This window comes from Narcine bancroftii, chromosome 7 (assembly GCF_036971445.1).
Source record: "Narcine bancroftii isolate sNarBan1 chromosome 7, sNarBan1.hap1, whole genome shotgun sequence".
Taxonomy (NCBI): domain Eukaryota; kingdom Metazoa; phylum Chordata; class Chondrichthyes; order Torpediniformes; family Narcinidae; genus Narcine; species Narcine bancroftii.
The window spans coordinates 31,609,471-31,632,979 of record NC_091475.1 but is presented as its reverse complement, the minus strand read 5'-3'; the positions used below and the strand labels follow the sequence as shown (position 1 = coordinate 31,632,979).

The 23,509-nt window shown below is 38.8% G+C and overlaps 1 protein-coding gene across 1 annotated transcript in view; it reads left to right on the top strand.

The window, feature by feature from the left end:
• The window catches only part of cybb (cytochrome b-245, beta polypeptide (chronic granulomatous disease)), a 43,562-nt gene that overhangs the window by 129 nt on the left and 19,924 nt on the right, over window positions 1-23,509 (top strand). The window contains exons 2-9 of the mRNA XM_069889416.1: window positions 7,609-7,704; window positions 7,793-7,903; window positions 10,751-10,835; window positions 11,858-11,997; window positions 13,464-13,645; window positions 17,006-17,135; window positions 17,247-17,339; window positions 20,204-20,457. Coding sequence (XP_069745517.1) covers window positions 7,609-7,704; window positions 7,793-7,903; window positions 10,751-10,835; window positions 11,858-11,997; window positions 13,464-13,645; window positions 17,006-17,135; window positions 17,247-17,339; window positions 20,204-20,457 — 1,091 coding nt within the window. The remainder of the gene's footprint in view (window positions 1-7,608; window positions 7,705-7,792; window positions 7,904-10,750; window positions 10,836-11,857; window positions 11,998-13,463; window positions 13,646-17,005; window positions 17,136-17,246; window positions 17,340-20,203; window positions 20,458-23,509) is intronic.

The following is a 23,509-nucleotide window of genomic DNA, read 5'->3' as shown; positions in this document are numbered from 1 at the left end:
TTTTCTAATTGAATTATTCTTCAAATTATAGTAGCAATTTCGTTATTTTAGCATTGTTTTGGCTATGGAAGCAACTCATCTTTAATTAACATACAAATACGAGGATGATGATTTTGCTGATCCAATTTTTTTTTAAACTAACAGTAGGTGATTAAATTAATATCTCATTTAACCAAGCAACTATAATTTTATACAACTTTTAAAGCAATGCAGTATTTTAATATAAATACAAATGAAAATCTGGACAACCTAACAGCAATGCTTGCAAATTTTATTGTTCATTCTCCAGAAATTAAGCTATTTTGAATGATCACATAGAGAAATAATTATAAAATCATTCAGAGGGCCATTCGGACTGGCAATTTCTTTCCACTGTTTCTTTAGCTAATGACATGCATATTAATGATTTAGATTCAAAATAGTTCCTCTAGATGTAATGTGCTCTTGGTAAAGCTGATTTCATAACAAATACCATGGGTGTTGAAGCAAGAACAAACAGAAAATATATTCCAATTAAGGTAACATGAGGATTTTTATTTTGGTAAGGGAAACAAGCTCTATATTTTTTGTTCTATACAGATAAGTATTCGTATTATTTAACTTTATAGGATTTATATTTTCTTGAAAAGTAAGTAGTCAAGTTATGTTATTGTTGCCATAAATCTATAAAAATATGAACTGACAATATGAAGTAAATTTCACTAAGGTAGCTCTAGAATTTGTTTAAAAATAATTTGCTCAGCCTGGTCGAAACGAGATGCCTGCATTCAAACCAATAAACGATTCTTAACTATCTTAATTGAACTATTCTCATCAAAAGCATTGCAAAGATTAACAAGAAGTGAACTGGTTTCATTTCAGAAAGATAGCTTCTCAGATTATTGAGGGACAGGTGCAATTAACAGCATTGCCAACAATACATGGAAATGGAAGCTATCAATTAAAAAAGTTGTGTTGATTAAATCTTCTATTATAGTACCCTGGAGGGTGGAGAGCTTTATTCTATAAATATTCTTATCTGGTGAACTGATTTTAAGCTTATTAAAACGAGTTGTTCTAATCTTTGGTTTTATTGTGAGTAAATAACTAAAGTTTGGAACAATGTATAAAGTGAAACAGGAAGTTGATCTATTTTTATGATTTCTGAAATTACTTTTGTACAATAGTTTGTGATGTTGTGGTCTATTTACACCAGAGATTCGATATAAGAGCTGTTAATGAAAATCTCCTCTATAAAAGTTTTATATGGAGATCATCTCCAACAACAGTGTAACTGCTCACTGTTGGGATTCCTACAGTTATCCTCCCTGAGTTAATCATTGTCCAAATCAATCAGCTATATCTTTTTTTAGTTTTAAAATAAATTTTAATGATACAACACGGTGGAAGGCCCTCCCCCCGCCATTAAAACCCATACTGCCCTATAACATGCAATTAACCTTCAACCCCTATACATGTGAGGGTGTGAGGAAACTGGAACACCCTTAGGAAACCCACCATCGTGGGGAGAATGTACCACCTTGAAGAAGGACTCAGGCCCAAAACGTGGGTTATATATCTTTACCTCCCCTGGACATTGTGTGACCTGCTGAGTTACTCCAGCTGTTCTGTGATTTTACACTAACTGTGCTACCCAAACTGTAGCTTGGTTTGCTTCAGCAAATGACTCATTTCCTGACACATCGAAGACTTTCCAATCATCCACAAGACACAATTGAGGAGTTTGATGTGTTACTCTCCCCTTGCCTGGATGAATACCACTTCAAAAACTCTCAAGATGTTTGACACCTTCCAGATTGATGCCTCATCGTACATCCTAAGCATTTACTTATTCCCACTGGCACTCAGTGGTTGCAGTATGGACCATCCAGGAGATGCACTTCAGTTAGTGTTCCCACCTTCTCCATAAACAGTACCAAAGAGGATAAAGGCAGTAGGCACATGGGAACACCCAACAGCACTGTGGAAGTGCTATCACCAGAAGAACTACATCAATCCAAGAATGCAGCTCACTGCCACCTTCTCAAGGGGGGGATTGAGGATGAGGAACAAGTCCTGGTCAGCAGTGCCTAGGACCCTGAAAAAAGCAAATGAACACAGAATTAGCACAGAAAAATTGAATGAGAACAATTGGATTATCAGCAAATTGTTCATCCAGATTTCCATATAAAAAGCCCATGTTGTGATTTTTCAGATGCTGTTAAACAGGCTGATTATTTTAATTTTAAAAATTTAGACTTGCTACATGGTAATAGGCTCTTTCTGCCCATGAGCCCGTGCTGCCCATTATACCTGTGACCTAAAACCCCGGTACATTTTTGAAGGTGGGATGAAACCAGAGGAAACCCATGCAGACATGGGGAGAATGTACAAACTGCTGACAGACAGTGCTGGATTTGAACTCCAGTCACTGGTACTGTAACAGCGTTGCACTAACCATGCCACCTTTTAATGTCCTTCAATTCTTCAAATAAAGTATGATTTGCTGCATCAGGACTTTAAATGTCATTTACCTTTGACACATCACTATGCTTTATGCTCTGCCTCCACCCCAATGTGCTCTTGCAATGGGATATACTGGGGAATTGGAAAGAACCTCAGCTCTCTTTACCCACTTCTTCTGAAATCACTTGCCTGAATCTCTCTGTTCTGCCTCTCTAATGACTACTTTCCTAATGCAGAATAGAGATCCATTAAACTAACAGTGCAATTTCGACTTGGAATGATAACAAAAGCCTTGTATCCCAATTAACTCCCTTCTATTCCAATGCTTTCAAACCACTGATGTAACAGATTGTACATCATCCCAGGCGTACTCCACTTTTTTCTAAATTAACAATGAAAATTGGATCTGACCAAGCAATATCCACATGAACACCATTAATTTTTATTCCTTGCCACAGGATGTGGAGGTTGTCCTGGTGACTGGAAGTGAGGGGCTGCATAGAGTCATACAGTTTCCACTTACCTGCCATATACGACCACCAGTACTCCAGATGTGATCTCTGAAATTTATTATCTGATCACTTTGCTGAATAAACATCCTGTCAGAAGTGGATTTTTGATCTATTCATATATTTTAGAAAGCATGTCAAGAATCAAGATATTTGACAAAATTTTCCAAGGTTGAGAAATACCCCTGTAATTTACCATCAAGTTGTGCAACGATGCAAGCTCAGGTCTGGCACAGCTTTTAATTAAATATCAAATAAGTTTTGCATCTCTAAGGCGAGTAGCTCGTTAAGATAAAAATGACCATTCTTGCATCTTTTAGGTTGTTCTGATTGATTTATTACCCATCCATTTTATTGAAGTTCAAACTAAAGTGCCAAATATTTTTTAGCATGCAATCGTCAGTTTTTTTTTCCTATCTTGCTACTGTGTCATATTTATGATTGTTAGAGCTCAGGCCCACTCAGGTTTTCATGATGACAGCTCAGGCCAAGTTACTAATTTAAAAAAAATTAAATATATTTGTATTTTTTTGTTGATTTTGCTTTCATTTAATCTTCCCTTTCCATAAACCATTCATGTTTTTCAACCCGAGGGGTATGATTTATTAGCAAGGGGTATGTGATCAGTTGAACAGGTTTATGATGTTTTCCATGTTATTGCAGCTAAGACCATAATAAGAATAAATACTCCTTGTTTTACATTTTTATCCCTACTACCTTGGTTCTTTTGTTTTTAAAGGATTGAATCTTAAAGATGTTGGTTAAATTAGTTATTTTGACTGCAGAAGATGAATGATTATCTTGTTGAAGCATTTAAAACAATACGAGGATTCATATGGAGAAATATAAAAATTGTCCAGAATGAGGAATAAGTGCATTCAAGCATGATACCAATATTTCACAAGTGGCTATCTGAAGATGTCTTTCCCAAAATCAAAAAAACAACATTTCAAAGCTGACTGATAGATTTTTTTTAGTAGGGTTAGAGAACCAAGATGAGTTGAAGTTGCAAAACAAATCATGTAATTGAAGGCCAGCAGGACTTGGAGATCAGAATGACCTATCTGCATTCCTCTGTGCATAGAACTTCTCTTAGACTGCAAAAATTGTGGTTTATCTCACTGATAGAAAATATTGCTTACACTTTAATCCTGGGATCAGCGCAAGAGACTTGTTAATGTCCCAAATTTATATTTGATATTTTTCATTAAAAGAAATGTTGGGAGCTGTTGCATTTATTTTACAAATATCCTCAGCAATTCAGAAATGCACCCTAACCAGTAATAAAAAGTGATTCCATTGAACTACATTAGTCTCCTATATTTACTTCTTAAATTTATTCCATTCATTTTAATCCAACAAATTTTTGAGGCAAAACAGAACATGTTACTATATAACATGCTTAATGTTGCCAACAGGATGAACTTCTATGAAAGCCTTTTGCCAAACTGTCAATATGATAGGGTATAAGGATGCAATCTTTTACAAAATTATTTTACTTTGCCACTTATGTTATCTTCCATTCTGCACCATGGTTATGTTTATTAAGTGATGAACTGAATAACTACGTGCAAAATATGCTTTATTTTTTAATAAACTAAAGGTGATTTATGCCTACTATAAAATATGGTATTGTGATTTGTAATGTTTGTTAAGAGCCCTGAGATAAATCCTCAGTACTGTTTAAAAAGAAAATCAGACAAGGTAAATCAAGAAATGATGGTAAAATTGTGATACCCAGATTGAGTCTTATAAAGCCTGATCATTTTCTGAAGGATGACAGGTGAGGATGGGGAGAGGAAACCCATTCCCAAGATTCTGGAAAACAATGATGATAATCAATTTATTGTCATATACATTGTACAATGTACATATGCATTGAAATTCTTATTTGCTGTAACTAAACAGGAACTTCTGAAAAAACTAAAATAGTAAACTTAATTGAAATTAAAAAAAAGACAATAAATGCATAAGAGAGATAGATAATAAATATTCATAGTAATAATATTGCAAAAAAAAAGCAACTTGTTAATAGTGCAGACAGTCCATTTGTGGTGTTGGAGCAGTCCCTGTTTCGTTAAATTTCAAGTTCAGATCTATCGACCAAGTGCATACGTAACATCACATCCAGCCCTGAGATTCTTTTTCCTGTTGGCCAGGCAGAATTTCTACTTATCGGTAGTGTAAATTGTACTCAAGAAAATTATATGTTTCCAAAAGAGAGAAATGTAAACACAGAAAGAAAAGTAAACAAACTGACTGTGCAAATACAGAAAAAATATTCAGGAATAAATAATGGGCAAAGTAAGAGTCCTCAAAATGAATATCTGATTGAGTCTATTGCTTAGGAGTCTAATGGCAGAGGTGTAGCAACTGTTCCTGAACCTGATAATTCAGGTTTTGTGGCACCTATACCTCTTTCTTAATAGCAGCAGCGAGAACAGAGCATGTGTGGATCCTTGATGATTGTTGCTGCTCTCTGACGGCAGCATTCTATGTAGATTTTCTTGATGGTGGGGATAGTTTTTTCTGTGATGTACTGGGCAGTGTTCACTACCTTTTGTAGGGGTTTCCCTTAGAGGTATTGGTCTCCCCCATACCAGGCTGTGATGTAGCCAGTCAGCAAACTTTCTACTACATGTCTGTAGATGTTTGCCAAGGTTTCTGAACTAATACTGAATCTCCTCTAACTCCTGAAGAAGTAGAGACCCTGATGTGCTTTCTTCACGATGGCATAAGTATGTTGGGTCCAGGAAAGGTCGTCCAAGATAGTGGCTCCCAGGAATTTAAATTTGCTCACCTTCTCCATCTCTGATCCCCCATTGCTCATTGGATCGTGCATCTCTGGTTTCCTCCTCCTAAAGTCTGCGATCAGCTCCTTTGTTTTGGTGACATTGAATATGAGAGTGTTGTTGGTGCACCATTCAGCCAAGTTTTCAATCTCCTTCCTGTATGCTAACTCATGGTCCCTTTTTATATACAGCCCACTGGTCTGGTATTGTTAGCAAATTTGTAAATAGTTTTGTTGCTGTACCAAGCCACTCATTTGTAGGTGTAAAACGAGGAGAACAGGGGACTAAGAACACAGCCCTTTGGTGAACCAAAGGAGATTGTGGAGATTGTGGAGGAGATATTCTTGCCTATCCACAGTGATTGGGGGTCTGGAGGTGAGGAAATCTAGGATCCAATTACGCAGTGAGGTACTGAGGCCCAGGTCTTGGAGTTTGCTGATTAGTTTTGGGGAATAATGGTGCTGATTGCTGAACTACAGTCAACAAAGAGCAAACTGATATACGCATCTTTGCTGTTCAGGTGTTCCAGTGTAACAAGGAGAGGCTCAAGAGCCAGATAACTGTTGGAAAGAAGGTTTTCTTGAACTTAGAGGTGGTGTTGTTCAGATTTCGGTTGGGCACCATTGTTTCATTTGATGGAGAATGTGCAAAAAAATCCCAGTTTCTACACTTTGGGTTAGTTTTTATTTGTTGCAATAGCTGGGCATGTATCATTGTTTGGGCCAAGAAGTGTCAAGAAAATCACATGGAAAAGCCATAACACAATCTGTCTAATTATTCCTCCACTGGTTTGAACAAGGGATCTATCCTGACTGTCAAGACTTCCAATTTAAATCTCTGCCCTGTGATCCAGCAGGGTGATGTTTTACCTTGATGATGTGGCTACATATCAGCTACAGTAAGGGAAAATACATAGAGGAAAGGTGTTTCCATGGACCTGCTAGATTTTAAGCTTCCAAAGGAGCAAGTCAGTTGAGAAAGGAGAGAGAGATGAAAGAATTTTAATAAAAGTGAAGATTGTAATTAATTAATGTAAAATTAAGAAAAATATATTTTGCTCGGCCCACTCATTGAATCATAGGAATCTCTTCACAGAAGCAAGATAATTGACCTTCGTATCCATGCAAGCTAGAAAAAAATATTACATCTAATCGTGCATCCAGCCTAATCACACGGCCTTAGTTTGTTTCCTTTGTGAGTTAACTCACATTAATTCTCATCCAAATAACTTTTAAATGAGTGAGTGGTTCTTCCCTCACCACCCTTTTAGATCAGTGGATCAAAGTCCCGATTAACTTCTGAATGAAATCGCATTTTTCTCAATCATCTCTAATGCCAGTTACCTTAAATTTATGTCCCCAATATTAATCTCTGCTAAAAGAAATATGTCCTTCCAATCCATTTTCTCCTGATAGCTTTACAATTTTATACATTTTAACTAAATCTCCCCTCAATCTTCTCTGTTCTGAAGTAAACACTCCCCAGTGGCCAATGTTTCCTGAAGGGTAAAATGCTCTTGACCTGTCAAAATCTAATGGTTAGCACAATGCTCTTACAGCACCAGTAACTGGGGTTTGAATCTGGCGCTGTCTGTAAGGAGTTTGCATGGGTTTCCTCCAGGTGCTCCGAATTCCTCCTGCCCTTCAAAATGTACTGGAGTTGTAGATCAATTGGGTGTTACTGGGCAACATGGGCTGGTGGGTTGAAAGGGCCTGTTACTGTCCTGTATGTCTAAATTTAGATTAGAGAGAAAATCCTTGTTAATTTCCTCTTTGTCCCCTCCAGTGTTATCACCTGCTTCCTGTCCTGTGAGCAGTGCTTGAGCTGGTGTCATTGTTTGTGTTTGTTTCTTTGTTTTGCAGCTGGTGTGGCTTGGAATAAATGCATTCCTCTTCATTCATTTTTTCTTTGTCTATGAAGATGGACAAAAGTTTTATTACACGCGAGAGCTCGTTGGGGTAAGTTGGCATGCATTTTGAAGCTACAACCTTGGGTCGTGGTACCTTTCCCACTGGAACTCACGCGTGTTTCTGTTAATCTATTTAGAGTGCTCTGGCATGGGCTCGAGCTCCTGCCGCATGCTTGAACTTTAACTGCATGCTGATCCTGCTGCCTGTCTGCCGAAATCTGTTGTCATTCATGCGAGGATCCTGTGGGGTAAGAGGCTGAACAAAATCTGCAAGATTGTACAAAAATATTTATCTTAAGTTTAAATGTATTTGTCACCAAATACCTAGTACTGCGAGAAGGGTTCTTCAGAGAATATGCCAGCAGGTTACCTCTAACATTATACATGGCCATGTATAGAGCACAATTTAGAGACTATAGGATTACAATGAAAGGGAAAATTAATTAGCCCCAAGCAAGGGAACTACAATAATGCTGTGATGTGGTTCATTCAGGAGCCTAATGGCTGCAGAGAAGAAACTGTCTTTGAACCTGTCGGTGCATGTTTTCACACTGTTAGGCCCTATCCACAATGGGAGGAGGGAGGGGGGAGTAGGGAGTGTTTCCAGGGTGTGATGGATCATACATTATAAGTAAAAACCCAATGCTAGAGAAACTCAGCAGGCCAGACAGTGTACTTTAAGTTAAAGATACATAACCAATACTTCAGGCTTGAGCTCTTCATCAAGGGTACAGAAAAATGTTGGCAGGCATCCGAACAAAAAGGTAAGGGGAGGGGAAGGAGCAAGAAGCAGAGGTGGGGGGGGGGGGGGTGGGAGAGATCAGGTAAACAGAGACCAGAGAAGTCATTGTTAATGCCATCCCACTGGAGAGTGCCCAGATGGAAAATCAAGTGTTGTTCCTCCAATTTACTTGTGGTCTTGGTGGGATAGTACATGAGGCCATGAACAGGTATGCGAGCACGGGAGTGTGACACAGAACTGAAATGGTTGGCTACTGGGAAGTCCCTGGCACTGGTGCAGACAGAGTGAAGATGCTCAGTGAAACGATCTCCCACTCTGCACCCAGTCTCCCTAATGTAGAGAAGGCCACAAAAGAAGCACCTGCAGATATACAGGTGAAGTGTTCTTTCACTTGAAAGGCCTGTTTGGGGCCCAAAATTGTGGTTTGGGAGGAGGTGTGGACATGTGTGGCACCTCCTGAGGCCATACAGTATATAGGCAGCAGGAGATCTAGTTGGAGTCCATGGAGGGGAGGGAAATTTGCCTTATGTTCTGAGCTGCTTTCACTCCTTTCTGTGGTTTCTTCCGATCCTGAGCAGAGCAGCTCCCGTTCCACGCTGTGATGCATCTAGGAAGTATGGGGCATTATAAAAGTTGTCAAGGGATGGGGGAACATGTCAAGTTTCCTAGGACTAAAGAAAATAGAAGCATCGTTGAACAGTCTTGATTATCACAGCAATATATTTGTCCCAGGTCAGGTCATTGGAGGTATTTACTCTTAAAAAACTTGGAAATACCTACTCTTTTAATTTCAGTGCCATTAATGTGCTCAGGGGTGTCAGTGATCATCTCCTTCATCTTATTGACATCGAGAAAGAGGTTGTTTTCTTGGCACTATCTTTCCAGACTTGCAGTTTCTTTCCTGTGTTCCAACTCATTGTTATTTGATATCTGGCCCACAACTGTAGTCTTGTCCACACCTTTAAAAATGGAGGTTGGACCACACTTAGTTGTACAGCAATGGCTGTAGAGGGAGAATGGAAGGGGACTGAGTATCATTGAGGAGTGCCAGTGTGGGTGTGTTCATGGAAGACATGCTGTTACCCATTTTCACTGTTCAACTGGAAGTTATTAGGAACCAGCTGTAGCTGGGGGGAATTGAGGCCTAAATCCTGATGCCTGGGACTGAATTTGCTGGCTTTCACTATTGGATTTCTTCACCCAGATTTTACATCACATGTCATTTTTCACTTTGAGAAGGTGGGATTTAAAGGTTCTTTCAAAGGAATTTTGATTCAAAATAACCCAAAGGAGGCTCTGCAGAATTTACTTCAACCTCTGTTGTACAGATAACACTGGATAATGAAGATTTTTCTTCCTGAACACTTTTGGGTGTATTTTATGGAATTTTTGATCACAAAAATCACCTTCAAATTTACCTATCGAACTTTTTTTTAGATATAACCCATTTTTACGATTTCCTGTCATATTTTAAGTCTACATCAGGCATTCAAGATCACGAAGTGCAACGTACCATTGAAATTCATTTTCTGCATTTGCTCTTGGACGACTTCCCTGCTGATCTTGGTGCAGTCAGTGACGAACATGGTGAAAGGTTTCACCAGGACATTCCATTAATGCTGGCCGATTATTGTTGGGCACTGACATGAGAGGCCTCAGAATCAGAATCAAGATTTATTGTCATGAACAAGTCATGAAATTCGGTGTTTTGTGACAGCATCATAGTCAAACATTCATTAGATGCTAAGTACAAAGGAAAATCAGTAACAAAACATTTTTAGGCTAATTGAACTAACGCAATGTGCCCGCGTCACTATTAAACATGCCAAATTCAATAAAAGTTAATTTAATATTTCTCCAACTTCCTACGTGATACAACAAATCTGAAATAATCTTTGCGTTCAGCTTGAAGTTGTCGATCATAATCCCCATTTTTTTTCAGGAAACAAACCTTTTGAAAATATTTGTTGCCTGGTGTATAATAACCGTTATGCTAAATCGGTTACCCTCCTAAGTCGGATCGACCATCTGCTTGATGCCTTGTTCAAATGAGATCTGGAAACTGCAGATCAGATGCTGCGCTCATCTTTAAGGCACAGCATTTAAGAACATCCCAATGCATCACTATTTAAAAAAAATACAGTGAATGCCGGAAACTGGAAACATAAATGCTGCTAACATTAAGCAGATTGGTCAACAGATCTGTGGAAAGAGAAACAGAGTTTGTGTTTCAGATTGAGTATGTGTACCTGGAAAGAATGCTTCAGCCCCTGGATTGTGGCAAGGGTAGAGGTTAAAGGCCTAGAAAAGTGCAATGAGAAGCAGTGGTTTATAATCTCTGTTCCTAATTTAGTGTTGCAGGCGGACTCTCAGAAGACAACTGGACAAAAACATCACCTTTCATAAACTGGTCGCTTACATGATTGCTCTGCATACAGGTAAAATATAGAGGGATCTTCCTTATGCCATTGTCGTCATTGCATTGCCTTAAGAGTGAAATCCTGGACTTTACCTTTCTGAATTAAGTAAAAAAAACCATCAGATCAAATCAGTTTCAGGGAATTATCTTCCTTTTCTAATCAAAAATAAAACTGAATGCACATTATCAGAAAATAAATCTATTAAAACATTTTTGGAAGGAACTAATCAAAAGATTTTCAATTAAGGGTAATATAAACTGCCATATCAGGATTTCTTCTGCATGGAATCACAGCAAGTCGTGTGCAGTTATCCAAGTGACTGAAAAGATCAGTTTTGTCTGAACATGACGAACGTTGTTGAGGACCATGATGGAAAAAGAGCAAATGTAATATTTTACACTTTTTAAATGCAACTTTGGGGTTCAGTTATCGGATTTCTTTCTAAAATCAGACATTGCACCTCTCTATAGGCTCCAGTGTAGAGCTGACATTATTATTAAGCCCAGTGATTCTAGTCCTTAGCTTAAATAACAAAGTGACCAGGTTTGAGTTTGATCTCGCTAATACCAAACAGGAGTTCAGTTGCACCAGAACTCTTCCACGCCAGGCTAGATTAAGTAATTTCACAGTGTCAAAGTCACGCTCCCCTGCCTCTGGAACCTTTGACCATTTGAACAAAAGCTGTGATATATTTTAGAACCATGGCTTTAGTTAAAGCAAGTCTGAAGAACAGTGTCATTTGATGAATTGATGATGGTCTCCATGAACCCTAGGAAGATGTCAGGTATTACCTGAAAAACAGTCATGAATAAACACTGGACTATGATGGGTCCGACTGTGCTGTTCTGTTCTGATGCATGAGATATTGATACATAAATTATCTAAACAATAAATTCAAAACAGTCATGAGCTGCATTCATTGAACATATGTTTCTCATTACTATCAGTTGAGTTAATTTTGCCAATGAACATGAATTTTGATTATCTGGATAATTCAATATTTATGTAAGATAATGACAAACTGCTTTGTTGTTTCTCAGGCATTCATATCATTGCACATTTGTTTAATTTTGAGCGGTTTATGGACTGCCAGCTGGGTAAAAAAGGACAACTCAACACTGTCTTGTCTCAACTGGGAAGAAATGAAAGTTTCCTGAATCCAATTCGTTCCACGAATACGGTAAAGTTCAATTGTCTTTTGATGTCATAACAAAGTTGCAGAACTTTTTCCACAGATGGAGGACAAAAGCAGAACAGTGCTGGAAGCCATGTTAAAGCTGCTCAACTAATTTCAGCAGAAATTGTCCAAAAAAATTAATATGTTTTTAATTCTTTCAGGTGCTCTTTCCAAGAGCCAGAATTGATGGGATATTTTAGAATTCATTTGTTCTTTTCTGATTCAGCATCAAGTGGTATTCTCAAAAATAAAGAGATATCATACATGTGTTAAAGGTTTAAAAACACTATTGTGATTATAAAGACACTTAACTTTGCCTGTGAAGGCAGAGAGGTGGCTGCAATGTGCACCTGAACACAAAGGTCTGAGACTGACCCAAAAATAGCAGCTCACTGATATTAATTGACAGCTTGTTATTTGAAGAGGTGAATTTGAGAATCATGCTCCTTGCTGCCTGCTCAGAGCTACATCCTGGGGACCAGGTGAGAGCGAAGCAATCATGTGAGCAGAATCTAATATTGTGGAATTGAGCAAGCATCGTTAGATTTATAGTCAGAGTGCATACATGTCATTACATACAACCCTGAGATTCTTTGCAGGTGTGACAGAATTACCACTTATTGGTAGTGCAAAAAAAACTGTTCTCAACAAACACACGCAAACAAAGAAAGAAATCTAAACAAACTGTGTGCAATACTGAGAGAAAAAAAATTCAATAAAGTGTCAAAGTAAGATTCCTTAAATGGGTCCCTGATTGAGTTAGTCATTGAGGAATCTGATGGTGAAGGGGTAGCAGCTGTTCCTGAACCTGATGATGCGAGTCCTGTGGTACCTATACCTCTTTCCTGATGGCAGCGGCGAGAACAGAACATGTACTGGATGATGTGGCTCCTTGATGATTGCTGCTGCTCTCTGATGGCAGTGTTCCCTGTAGGTGTTCTCAATTACAGCCCCGCTGTAATTTTTAAATCTTTTACAAGGAATTTTATTCTGCAAAATTAGTACATCAAAAAATTCCACTCATTACTGGCAGCATTGGCGCCGTTTTATCCAATTTCTACCCTCAATCTTATTCGCCCTAGTTAGTTTTATCTAACTAGGCTGAATAAGATTGAAACCAGAGAAATCTTTAGATCAGGGGTTCCCAACCTTTTTGTTTCTCTGTACCCCTTAGGCATTTTTATAGGTTCCCGTGTACCCCTAAAAATTAAGGATTAAAAAAACACAACATTGTGCAATCTGACTGCAGATTACAACACCATGTATTGTACAGTAGTGGTTATTCTCTCAGACCCAATGTACCCCCTGAAAAGTTCAATGTACCACTGGGAGTACATGTACCCCAAGGTTGGAACCCCTACTTTAGGTTTTTAATTTTTCCCTATATTCTGAACTTAATTTTTTGTTTCCCCCTTTTGTTTCAATGATTGATCAATTTATTTTGATAATTAATTGCCTTTCTTTTCTAGAATCCTACTGAGGTGGCATTCGTAACCCTGGCAGGGTTGAGTGGGGTAGCCATCACTCTAGCTCTTATACTTATGATAACATCATCAACAGAAATTATCAGACGATTGTACTTTGAAGTCTTCTGGTACACCCATCATCTATTTGTGGTCTTTTTTGCTGGGCTGGTGATCCACGGAGCTGGGTATGTTGCACACAGATAGCTCTTAAAACAGTGGTTCTCAACCTTTTTCTTTCCACTCACATCCCACCTTAAGTAATCCCTATGCCATTGGTGCTCTGTGATTAGTAAGGGATTGATTAAGGTGGGATGTGAGTGGGAAGGGAAGGTTGAGAATCACTGCTCTAGACCCAATTTTTACTGAAATATTTTGCTTGAGAAAAATTGTCATTGGCCCATTTCCTTTGGAGTTATGAAACTGTGCACATAATGAGTCAATGAGGGATGATTAAAACAGTGGTTTTCAACCTTTTTCTTTCCATCCACGTACCGCCTTAAGCAATCCTTTACTAATCACAGAGCACGGATGACATAGGGAATAGTTAAGGTGGTATGTGAGTGGAAAGAAAAAGTTTGAGAACCATTGTCTTATAACAACTGATGAGTCATGTTTATTTCAGTAAATATCTTTTAAATTGCATTTGAAGCTGCAGCATATTTGAACAAATAATGAGGGGAATGCTGAGGGGAATCAGGAGATCAACTTTTATCATTAACAATCAGAACATTGCATTTTTCATGCTGTATGTTAAAGAAACTGGTGAGAGGTGTAGCAGTAGATTTCTCAACCCATTAGGACACTGGGTCTTTTGTAAATAGGGTACCATCACTGTACAGCAATCACGGAGCCTGGCAGATGAGGGACTTTGATTTCATTAACAGTGACAACTAAAGATAATCACGCCATTGCCAAGCACATTGGGAGATTTTAATGAGCGGATTTACCTCACAATAAAATGACATGGGAAGTTTGACTGCTACATTTTGCCAAGATGTTCAGTCAGTCTTTAGGAGCTTCAATCAGACAGGAATTTACTGGTGAAATTGCAAAGTAAAGGAGATAAATCAAACACCAGGCTAGATTTGTTTGTGGTAGTGCAGATGTAGTAACCAGGCAAGAGAATTGGATAGGTTAACAAAAGGAAGCCGAGAACGGAGTCTGGCAAGTTTTGCATGGCGAGGGCTCAGTTAGGTTGCATCATAAAATCAAAACGAAGACTGCCATTTCTACACATCTCTGGGTTGAAGGAGATTTCGGTAATAACAACATCAATGTAAATTATTTAAAATCACTATTTTTAATAAAGCAATAAATTTGTTCTCAACAGGATATCACAAAGAGCAAAACCAAAGGCTCAGGAATCTGTTCTGTTGGCATTTGACAATTTAAAAAAAATTTAGACATCAAGCACAGTAACAGGCCCTCCAGCCCATGAGCCCAAATTAACCCACTGTACGTTTTAAAGGGTGGGAGAAAACTGGAGCACCCTGCACCACTGTTGCAGAATTATGTTATTAGTAATCTTTAAGTTATAAAATATATTTTTTAGTAAAGGGACTTTGTGGACTGGACCCAGGGAAAGACACACAGAGGACATTTTTGAAATATTGTAAATAGCAGAGGCTATGTTAAGAAACCATTTCGAGAAACCAACTGTCTGGTAATTGTTCAGTGAAGTTGAATAAACAACTATAAAAGGCAGAAGTGATTCTTCATTGAAATTAAAAACAATGGTGTTTGCTGAGATGCCCTCTGTTCAAACAAGCTGGCTTTTGCTTCAATGATCTGTGTACACACAAATCCATCTGCTTGTGACCTGAGCAGACAAACTGGAGCCATCAATTCATACTTTTGGAAGAGATGAGACTTCAAACAGAACTAGGAGTGGTGTCATGTCATGTGATTACACCTCTAAGAAGACATCTTTAATATTGCACCAGTCATCAACTGAAGTCAGAAATGCAGTAACATTCTGTGAGATGGGCATAGTTGTTGCTTCTCCTTGTACAGGGAGAGCAATGATGCTGTGGCTATTGAAATAGCCACTTGTGACTGACCCAATTCTCGCTAAAAGAAAGCAAAATCATTCTTGTTTCTGGATCCTCACCTTTTTGATGGTTATTTTGTCCGACCCGTATCTGACATTGTGAAATCAACGTGTAAAACAAGTTCCAAAACTTCCAGACAAGAGAGGGAAATCATTCATATGAAGAAACAATTCTCTGAAAACAACTCTACAAGAAGTCATGAGTTTTAAGAATAACAGTAAATATTCTAAGTTTCAGCAAAAAAAAGATTTCTGAGATGGAACTTTAAAAAATTGACTTTTCACAATTGTGCCTAAATTGCCATGGTTTAGGACCTGCCCTCCACCCCCTAACCCCCCCCCCCCCACACACACACACACATTTGCACATAATGGGGTTAAGTTAGAGTTAATTAGAAGTGTTATGTTATTAATAGTAATTAATAAAAATTATTGTTTTTAAAATACCATTGTCTTGGTGAATTTCTATTGCTACACTAACCATGCTGCAACAGTATCAATAGGATCCATATTCCCACCCAGCCCCATAGATTAAAAGACCTGATACTTGACTCTAAGATAAGATATCCATCCATATGATAGAGACATAGGGCGGCCCAGTTAATGTAGCCGAAAGTGTAATCTTATTAAAGCACCAGGAAACTGGATTTGAATCCATCACTGTCTGTAAATTGTATGTTCTCGTGTCTGTATGGGGTTCCTATGGGTGCTCCAGTTTCCTTATATCTTCCAAAGACGTATGTGGTTGATAGGTTGGTGGGTCACATGGGTGTATTTGGGTCGCATGGGCTCCTGAGCCAGAAGGGGCAGTCACTAAGCTGTATTTCTAAAAAAGAAGAGATTTGCTGCATGGAAGCAGCCCCTTTGTCCCAATTTGTTTATGCCCATCAAGTTGACTATCTGAGCTAGTCCCATTTGCCTGGGTTCAGCCATATACCTTTAAATAATTTCTGTCCATGTACCTGTCCAAATGTCTATTAGATGTTACAATTATTCCCACCTCTGCCACTTCCTCCAGCAGTTCAATCCATAAACTGTACCTCCCACTGTGTGTGTGTAAAGCAGTGTCTTTCAACCTTATTTTTTTCCACTCACATACCATCTTAAATAATCCCTTACTAATATAGGATGCCATAGGTGCTCTGTAGTTAGTAAGGGATTACTTAAGGTGGTATGTTCGTGGGGAACTCTAGTTCTAGTTCCCCCAACCATGGGAAAAGGCTATGACTGTTTGTTTTATCAATGCCCCCTCTTGATTTTGTAAACCTAAAAAGCTTTAATGAAATAAATTAGGGACAAAAGTTAACTGTTCTGTGTTAAATATGGCTGAGGACCTTTCAAGGTTTTGTTGACCATCCAAAGATTGTCTACTCCCCTTTTTTTTAAAACTTTCAATTGTAAAAACAGCAGATATCTAATTATTTTTGTATCCACCCACATACATTGAAAAAGTCAGTCCTTTAAAACCTTCTCTAAAACGACCTTTTCTCTCCAGGCAAATTGTTCGTGGTCAAACTGATTCAAGCTTGAAGGAGCATAATGCCATCTACTGCAAGGACAAATATGCTCAGTGGGGGAATGACACCAATTGCCCCGTGCCCAGGTTTTCAGGGAATCCACCAATGGTATGTATTTGTTGGCTCACTTTTAATGCAATAACCTCTCTTCACACTAATTCAATTGCATTCTTCTATTGGACTGCATTTGACTACCTAATCAAACTGCTGCTTTTATAGACATGGAAATGGGTGGTTGGTCCCATGGCCCTGTACGTCTGTGAGAGATTTGTGCGGTTTTGGAGATCCCACCAGAAGGTTGTCGTAACTAAGGTAGGTATTTCTTTAATTGAAGTTTCTTGGATGACAAGAAGCTTTAAGGGGAGTGGAAGATGTTTAGGTGAGATGCCAGAGAATGTGAATGATGCCTGGAATACATTGTCAGGTGTGGTGGTGAAGGCTGGTACAATAGGGACATTTAAAAGATTCTTAGATAGGCACGTGGATGTAAGAAAAAATAAACAGTTATGGATGTGAGGTAGGAAAAAATTAGGTTGTTGTGGAGTGGGATTACATGGGTTGCCATAACATTGTAGGCTGAAGGGCTTGCACTGTGCTGTCAGGTTCTAGGTTCCATGTTCTTATGTTTAGCATGCTGCCTTGATATTTATCTGGTTCGTCCTATTGATCTGAAAAGTACGAGGTAAAACATTTGCTTTTCTTATCAAAGTAGAACATTCTATCAGAAGTTTGAGTTCTGAAATGTTCCATGTTGTGGAATGGAGTATTCACCAAGGCCCTCTTCCCACCAAGCTCACCAACAATGCCATGGTGTCCTCAACACCTCTGTTTTGGGGCTTCGTCATATAAAGCACCAAGGAAGGCAGAGGAAGGATTTCTTGTGCCTTTCTCTTCCACCTCAGAACCCTTTTGGAGTGGAATTTGAAGTGACAAGGATGCAGTTTCCCAATCTCCATTGCAATCTGGGAAGGGAAAATACATGAGAACAGAGAAAGAAAAATAACTTTTTAAGAAAGGAAGAAAACAAAATTGGATATTAAATTAATGTTTTAATGGTTCATAATCAATATAATCAATTAGTATTAAAATAATGATAAATTGAATCTAATTCTTTTTGATTAAATTTGTATAAAGGGCATTATATAACTTAATAATAGTTGATCAGGCATTAATTGCTTTTGCATCATAGTATTCAGTGTCACTAGCAGTGGCTGATTAACAATCAGGCTGAGTAGGCCGAAGCCTATGGGCCCAGAAGGTAAGGGGGCCCGTCACACAATAGAAATAAGAGATACAACAGTAGAAATGTTACTTTAACAATGCCAGAGGGAACTAAGCCACAATATTGAAAGTATTTTAAAATTGCAACAAGTTATAGCCTTCAATGCTTGTGTCGATTGGCTTTCACCTATTCACTGAAATCAAAAATCAACGGGCCCACTCAGGGCAGTGGTGGCAGCGCAGCGGAAGGTTGATGCAGGATCAATGGCCATCTTCGTTACCCATATTCCCCATGCAGCTGGAACCGCTCTGCCTGTGCCAGAACCAGGGAAATGCCTGTCGTCATCTGCCTTCTATCTGTAACTGTCTATCATTATAGCGTTAATTCCACAATTGTAATCATAAGGCAGGTAAGTATAAATAACCCATACACCAGGAAATTTAATTTTCTATTCAAATTGCATGGAGGTGGGACATGGGAGTACTGGACAACTAATTGTTTGATCTGATTTCACATTCATATATCCTGCTTCTTTGAAATAAATATAAGATAAAATCCACTCAACGTTAGTGCTGTGGGTGGGATACTGTTGCTTCTTCACTTCATCTGGCATTAAGGAAATGGTAATAGGGTCATGAATGGTAATATGGTCGTTAATATTGGTTAACTTTGACAATGGATGCAGCTTCATATCAAGGGTTCTGTTGCCATTCAGTTTCAAGTGGCAGGAAACTTAAAGTGCAAATCACAGTTAGTTCTAAGATAAAACTGGGGCACAATTGTTATTTTAACTTGGATTTGTTCAGACTGCAGGGGCCCTCCAAATGTCCGCGGTCCTTCCCCCTCCCCTTCGCACCTCCCATTGGCCAGGCTCGCTTTCCATTGGCTCACTGCCCAGTCGATCGTTAGGTGCCCTGGGGCAGGGCAGCGGGCAAGCGAGGAGGGAGGGGGAGAAGAAGCTGCAACGTGCATCATCGCGACACCTCTGGTATGCGCCACTTGGCCCCGCAAAATGGCAGCCTGGCCTTAAAATGTGTTTGCACCACCAAGGAGGGAGGGAGCAAAGGAGCCGGGCACAGATTGGAAGCAGTGAGGATGCTGGAGGGCTGTGGGGTTGGGAGCATTGCCAGGCCCTGAAAGCAATGGAGCCAGGATGGCTGCGGAGTTGCAACATTCAGCATTGATTGGCCTGGAAGCAGTCATGCTAAAGAGGCATCTGCAGGTACAGCCTGGGGATGGGGGGTTGGCAGGGACAGCTTTAAAGATTGAAACTGACATGATCCACATCCACAGATATAAGCTTCAATTTAAATAGCTGAATCTTCCATTTCAAATGCGCATGTTGAAACTACAGTGATTAAAAGTCATTCCCTCTTCCTGCCCTCCTTATTTTCTTCCAAAATTAAACTTACCACTACAATGCACTAATTTGTCCTTAAGTTTTCGGACTTTGGAAAAATTCCACTAAACCAGCCAACAAACTGTGGCGCACCCAACTCTAAATGAATGTTAGATAGATAGAGAGAGAGAGTATGTGAGAAAGAGAGATTTGGAAGGAGGTGAGTTGGGGCATAGTACACATGACGCCTACCCTGGGGAGCCTTACTAAAACTCAACCGAGAGGTCCAGCTGGTAGTTAATCTGCCACTGGTCACTAGGGCAGCATGGTTACCATAGAAGTTAGTGCAATGCTGTTGTAGCACCAGCAACCAGGCCAGGGGTTCAAATTCTGCACTAAGGAGTTTGTACATTCTCCCAGAGTCTGTGTGCATTTGCACTGGGTGCTCCGGTTTCCTCCCACCCTTCAAAAAAAGTACTGGGGGCTGTAGCTCAAATGGGTGTAATTGGGTGGCATGGGCTCACGGGCCGGAAGGGCCTGTTACCGTGCTGTCTGTCTAAATTTAAAAAAATAATTTAGATTAATGTTGTTGTATATATATCTATATATCTGCAGGTTGTTATTCATCCCTCCAAAGTGCTGGAGCTACAGATGAAAAAGCGAGGCTTTAAGATGGAGGTTGGCCAGTACATTTTCGTCCAGTGCTCAAAGATTTCAAGTCTGGAGTGGCATCCTTTCACCCTAACCTCATCCCCAGAGGAAGATCACTTCAGCATCCATGTGAGACGGCTTGGAGATTGGACTGACAGTCTGTTCAAAGTGTGTGGTGGAGATCAGAAGGAATTCCAAGAGGCATGGAAAATTCCCAGGTGGGTGGGTCAGGTGTCTAGTTGTCACTGGCAGCCGATATTACATTCTAGAAATTCACAATTCCGATAATTGTTTGAAGAGAGATTTGCCCAAACTTGTGGTCACATAGCGAACACATGCTAGCAGGGAACACATCCTGGGAATCATCAACCAAATTTATGCAGCTGTCTTTATCATCGAGAATATATCTCTCAATGCCCTAAGATAGCAGAATCTTTCCTTTGGGATCTAATGGTAGGTTAAGCTTATTTTCAACCAACAATCACATTTTAATTCACACACCTTGCTTGAAGCCGTGTATGGGATGGTACAATCATTTGTGTGTAGAAGCTAGGTCATGATGGCTTAAGAGTCCTAAGTCAAAGTAAAATTGCATGAATTTTTTTTATTCATTGACAACATTGGGCAGTTGAGGAGACCACCTTGATGAGACAAATGGCTCAGTCCTATCTTCTCTCAGAAGCTTGCACACCAAAACAATCATTTGTTCACTTAGACCTGTAAAACCCACCCGACACAAAGTAACAATCTTCTTACTCTTAGCCCTAGAAGGAAAACCTGGAACTTTGCTCTGGATACACCTCTGGAATTCAGCTCTTCAATGTTTGAATCAAGAATATTACGATGTCCACAGCTGAATGGTTCTGGCCATAAAACAGCCAGAACATGATTGAGTAGGTTACTAGTTTGAAAGTGTGACATTCCTTCACACTGTTGATGACTGATGGTGATAAGTGGGATTGACTTTATCTCATTTTTTGTGAATGGATATTGAGAGAACATTTTTTTAAATTATTTTTTAAATTTAGAAATACAGCACGGTAACAGGCCCTTTTGGCCCACAAGCTCATACTGACCATGCGCACCCATGTAACCAATTCACACTATATGGGTGGAGCTGAGGAACAGGAATGATATGACCACACTCATGTGGTTGTATTATAGAGCGCCCAATAGAGAGATAGCAGGAAACGTAAGGTTGCAATAATAGGGGATTTTAATTTTCCACATATAGACTGGGACTCCATGATTGTAAAAAGGATGGATGGCTTGGAGTTTGTCAAATGTGTTCAGGAAAGTTTTCTAAATCAATATATAGAGGTACCAACTAGAGAGAGTGCAATACTCGATCTCCTTCAAGGAACAAGACAGGATATATGGAGGAGACAACACCCAAAGGAGAAGGAATACTCATATTATTCAGGTAGACATAAAACATACTCAAGGATAGACCTGTTCCTGTTGTCAGCCCACATCCAAGGGAGAGTTAGAAAAATGGAATATAAAGCTAGATTGTTATCTGATCACTCACCCCTGTTATTAGCAATAGAGCTGGAGGACATCCCACCAAAAACGTATAGATGGAGATTAAACTCCATGCTACTTAAAAGACAGGATTTTAGAGAATTAATTGAGCAACAAATTAAAATGTACTTTGAAATAAATATGGAATCAGTGAAAGATAAATTTATACTATGGGATGCAATGAAAGCGTTTATCAGAGGGCAGATAATACGTTATGTAACTAAGATGAAGAAGGACTACAATCAGGAAATAGAACAGCTGGAAAGGGAAATAGCAAGTACAGAAAAAGAATTAGAAACAAGGGAAGATACAACAAAAAGAAGAGAATTGGCGGACAAAAAAATAAAATACGAAACACTACAAACGTACAAGGTGGAGAAGAACGTAATGAAGACAAAACAGAAGTATTATGAGCTAGGAGAAAAAGCGAACAAAATACCAACTTGGCAGCTTAAAACAGAACAAACTAAAAGAATGGTATTGGCATCAAGAAAAAAGGACAAACAAATTACATATAACCCAATGAAGATCAATGAAAACTTCAAGGAATTCTATGAGCAATTATATCGAACTGAGAACGAAGGGAAAGAAGACAAAATAGATGAGTTTCTAGCTAAAATTGAACTACCGAAATTGCAAGAAGATGAGCAAAACAAATTAATAAAATCATTTAAAATAGAGGAAATACAGGATATATTAAAAAACTACCGAACAATAAAACGCCGGGTGAGGATGGACTCCCAATAGAATTCTATAAAACATTTGACTTATTCATTCCTCCTGTCCTGGAAATAATGAACCAGATTGAAGAAACACAAAACGTGCCAGATTCATGCAAAACAGCAATAATTACAGTAATACCAAAGACGGGGAAAGATCCACTAACACCAGCATCGTATAGACCAATATCTCTACTCAACACAGATTATAAGATAATAGCTAAACTATTAGCAAACAAATTGGCTGAATGTGTACCAAAAATAGTAAAACTAGATCAAACTGGATTTATTAAGAAAAGACGAACAACGGACAATATGTTGAAGTTCATTAACTTAATCCATGCAGTACAAGAAAACAAGACGCCAACAGTGACGGTTGCCTTAGACGCAGAGAAAGCCTTTGACAGAGTAGAATGGAATTATGTATTCAAGGTACTACAGAGGTTCAACCTACCAGAGGAATATATTAATTGGATTAAAGTATTATATAAGGGACCATTGGCGAAGGTGACAGTAAATGGATATACATCAAACTAATTTAAATTAAGCAGGTCAACTAGGCAGGGATGTCCACTATCTCCCTCACTGTTCACGTTAGCTATAGAACCATTGGCAGAACTGATAAGAACAGAAAATAAAATAAGAGGGATAAAAATAAAAGAGAAGGAATATAAAATCAATCTATTTGCAGATGATGTCATAGTATACTTAACAGAACCAGAATTATCAATAAAAGAATTACATAAGAAATTGAAGGAATATGGAGAAGTATCGGGGTACAAGATCAACGCAAATAAAAGTGAAGCGATGCCAATGAATAATGTGGATTTCACAAAGTTTAAGAAAGAATCACCATTTAGATGGCAAACACAAGCAATCCGATACCTAGATATTCAACTAGATAATAATCTAGGCCATCTTTACAAATTAAATTATCAGCCATTAATGAAGAAATTACAAGACGACTTAGAACATTGGAAAGATTTACCACTAACACTGATATTCATTAAAATGAATATCTTCCCAA